The sequence below is a fragment of the Lathyrus oleraceus genome, chromosome 7 (assembly GCF_024323335.1).
Source record: "Lathyrus oleraceus cultivar Zhongwan6 chromosome 7, CAAS_Psat_ZW6_1.0, whole genome shotgun sequence".
Lineage (NCBI taxonomy): Eukaryota > Viridiplantae > Streptophyta > Magnoliopsida > Fabales > Fabaceae > Lathyrus > Lathyrus oleraceus.
In genome coordinates, this window is record NC_066585.1 from 67,491,346 (window position 1) to 67,495,243 (window position 3,898).

Below are 3,898 nucleotides of genomic sequence, written 5' to 3' on the forward strand. Positions count from 1 at the left end.
TTAATAAGTGATTATTTTGGAAAAGTGATTAATAATTGATATAGTAGGAAGCCTATTTGATTAATGAGGAATACCACTTAACTATAGTGTGTATGTGTGCGATGTAAATAAGCATAGCATGAGGTTGAATTACCTAAGAGATTGTATGATGAAACAATTGATTGTGATGAATATTCTCATTTGTTTTATATATAAACATATGTATGAATGTTGGTGAAGATAATGTTGTGTGAATGCTTTTATGCATGTGAATGGCGACGTGGCCTAAATGGCAATAGCGACGTGGGCTTCGGCCATTGTGATGAGTTATGTTGATGCGATGATGATTTTGGTGTATGTGTATCATTTATCATGGAGTCACATACATTTGCATAAGCGACGTGGCCTTTTGGCAATAGCGACGTGGCCTTTTGGCAAAAGCGAAGTGGGCATAAAGCCTTGGCCTTGATGGCAAAGCGACGAGTCGGTACCGCATAGCATTTGCATAGTTAAGTCACATATGTTGGTTATGTTTATTTCCGCATTTTGTGATAATTGTTGTTATGTGACGGTTTATGATGTGCGGTGATATTTTGCGATGATGCGATGAATCGTAATGTTTTATGATGGATTGATGAAATGTTAAAGTGATGAGATGCTATGATGTAACATTGATGTTGTGGATGATTATTGACTTTGTTTATGATTAAATACATAAGCATTCAAGTGAAGGATTGTGCGATGTGGTAACAATATTTCTAACTTTCCGAATTTACTTATATATTGCTTATCATTATCTTGATTATATGATTTGAGTATCTCACCCTTTTGTTGTTGGCCGTTACCTTTATATTGGTAACGTGCAGGTGCTCCGCGTTGAGAGGAGGATAGTGGTAGCACACTTTTGGCGTCATTGCTCTGATTAGGATTGTAACACTCAGGGGTTAATGAACACTTTTCATGATTTTGATAGTAACAATGCCCTTTTGTATATCATTGTATATGATAGTTGTGATGGGCATTTGTTTGCTTGTTTTCTTTTGAATGTGTAAATGTACGACTCAACTTAATTATCTAAATGATTTCCGTTGCGATGTTTTGTGTATTGCTGCTATATGGACTAGGTGAATCCATGTACATTGTTGTTTATTATTTAACAAGGACTAAGTGGATCCTTGCGCAATTGCCGTGTTGTGTAATTTGTTTAAGTGTTGATGAAATGATATATGTGATGCCTCGATTTTGTGTGAAAATTGTTTACTCTGATTTTTAATTGAATTTACGACGGGTAGAATTAGGGTGTTACATTAGTGGTATCAGAGCAGGTCGGTCCATCCGACCACGTTGTTGAGTCTTTTGTTGTTTAACGACCTTGTGTTGTTAATTTGTTGCTAATCCTTGTTTGTGTTGTGAGCGGAAGTGTAAGATGGCCGGAAGAAACGCTGGGAGGAATGATGAGGCTCTTGCTGCAGCTATGCAGGCAATGGCTCAGGCATTCCAGAACCCACCCAATGCTGACGAGAACGTGGGGTCTCGTAGTCTGGCGACGTTTCAGAGGGAGAACCCGCCTACTTTTCTGGGTAGGTATGATCCTGAAGGAGCCTTGGCTTGGTTGAAGGAGATTGAAAGAATCTTCAGAGTGATGGATTGCACTCTTGTGCAAAAGATCCGTTATGGAACTCATAAGCTGTCAGGTGAAGCCGATGATTGGTGGGTGGACACTCGTCTAAGGTTGGAAACTGCGGGCGAGGAGATTACTTGGGAAGTGTTTCGTAGAGAATTTCTGAGGAAGTATTATCCAAAAGATGTGCGAGGAAAGAAAGAGATTGAATTCCTCGAGTTGAAGCAAGGGAACTTGTCAGTCACGGAGTATGCTGCTAAGTTCACTGAATTGGCTAAGTTCTATCCTCACTATAATGGAGCCAATGCCGAATTCTCTAAGTGCATCAAGTTTGAAAATGGATTGCGTCCAGAAATTAAGAAAGCTGTGGGATATCAAAATATTCGCGTCTTTGCGGATCTGATTGATAGTTGTAGAATCTTTGAAGAGGACAACAATGCACACTATAAGATCTTGTCTGAGAAGAGAGGAAGGGGCCAACATAGCCGTGGTAAGCCATATGAAACTCCGGTTGGAAAAGGGAAACAGAAAGTGATTCCGGGTCGAAGAACAAGTGGGGGAGATGCTCCTGCTAATGTTATCTGTTTCAAGTGTGGAAAGCCGGGTCACAAGAGTAATGTGTGTAGGCTTGGTGAAACGAGATGTTTCCGTTGTGGTATGCCGGGACATGCGGCTCGTGATTATAAGAAGAAGGATGTTGTTTGCTTTAACTGTGGGGAAGGAGGACATATCAGTGCTAAATGTCAGAAGCCAAAGAGAGGACAAGAGAGTGGTAAAGTGTTTGCTTTGTCGGGAACTCAGACTACAAATGAAGATGGACTTGTTCGAGGTACTTGTTTCATTAATAGCATTCCTTTAATTACTATTATTGATACCGGTGCCACACACTGTTTTGTTGCTGCGGATTGTGTTGAAAGATTGGGTCTTTCTTTGTCTTCCTTGGGTAGAGATATGATTGTTGAGGTTCCCGCTAAGGGAACGGTATCTACGTCTCTTGTGTGTAAGAGTTGCCCCTTGCCAATATTTGGTAAAGATTTTGTAGTTGATCTTGTTTGTTTTCCGCTTGTCGGGTTGGATGTAGTATTGGGTATGGACTGGTTGAAATCCAACTATGTTCATATTAATTGCTACAACAACACTGTGAGGTTTTCTTCTGCCGAAGAAGAGGGAAGAACATAATTGTTATCCAAGAAACAATTGAAGGGGTTAATAGAAGAAGACACGTTGGTGTTCTTGTTGATGGCAAGCTTGTCTGTGGAGAGTCAGGCTGTAATTGCGGACTTGCCGGTGGTGTGCAATTTCCCTGAAGTTTTTCCCGATGAGATTCCTAGTGCACCACCAGAAAGAGAAGCTGAGTTCACTATTGACCTTATACCTGGTACTAGACCCATCTCTATGGCGCCGTATAGGATGTCAGCATCAGAGTTGGCTGAACTGAAGAGTCAGCTAGAGGATTTGCTTGAAAGGAAGTTTGTGAGACCTAGTGTATCACCTTGGGGAGCTCCAGTTTTGCTGGTGAAAAAAAAAGACGGAAGCATGCGACTTTGTATTGATTATAGACAATTGAATAAGGTGACGATTAAGAATAAGTATCCACTCCCAAGGATCGATGACTTGATGGATCGTTTAGTGGGTGCTCGTATTTTCAGTAAGATTGATCTAAGGTCGGGCTACCATCAAATTAAGGTGAAAGATGAGGACATTCAGAAAACTGCTTCCAGGACTCGTTATGGACACTACGAGTACACGGTGATGCCTTTCGGCGTTACTAATGCGCCGGGAGTATTCATGGAGTACATGAATTGCATTTTCCATCCTTATTTGGATCAATTTGTGGTGGTGTTCATAGACGACATTTTGGTTTATTCTAAGTCGGAGGAAGAGCATGTGGAACATTTGCGTATTGTTTTGCAAGTGTTGAAAGAGAAGAGATTGTATGCTAAGTTGTCTAAGTGTGAGTTTTGGTTGAGAGAAGTTAGCTTTCTTGGTCATGTTGTTTCCGGTGACGGAATTGCGGTTGATCCATCGAAGATTGATGCGGTGTTGCAATGGGAAGCTCCTACGTCAGTTACCGAGATAAGAAGTTTTCTAGGCTTGGCAGGTTACTATAGGAGGTTTATAGAAGGCTTTTCTAAGTTGACACTTCCTTTGACTAAGTTAACTTGTAAGGGTGCTGCTTTTGTGTGGGATGTCCGATGCGAAGAAAGTTTCCTTGAGTTGAAGAAAAGGTTGACAACGGCTCCGATTTTGATTTTGCCAAATCCCGAGGAACCGTTTGTGGTTTATTGCGATGCTTCG

The 3,898-nt window shown here is 41.0% G+C and overlaps 1 protein-coding gene across 1 annotated transcript; it reads left to right on the forward strand.

Annotated features, from left to right (window-relative positions):
• The first annotated feature begins 1,405 nt into the window (after positions 1 to 1,405).
• LOC127102063 (uncharacterized) lies at positions 1,406 to 2,779 on the forward strand. The gene has a single exon (XM_051039480.1). It carries the CDS (start codon positions 1,406 to 1,408, stop codon positions 2,777 to 2,779), a length of 1,374 nt encoding a protein of 457 aa, XP_050895437.1.
• Positions 2,780 to 3,898: the final 1,119 nt, after the last annotated feature.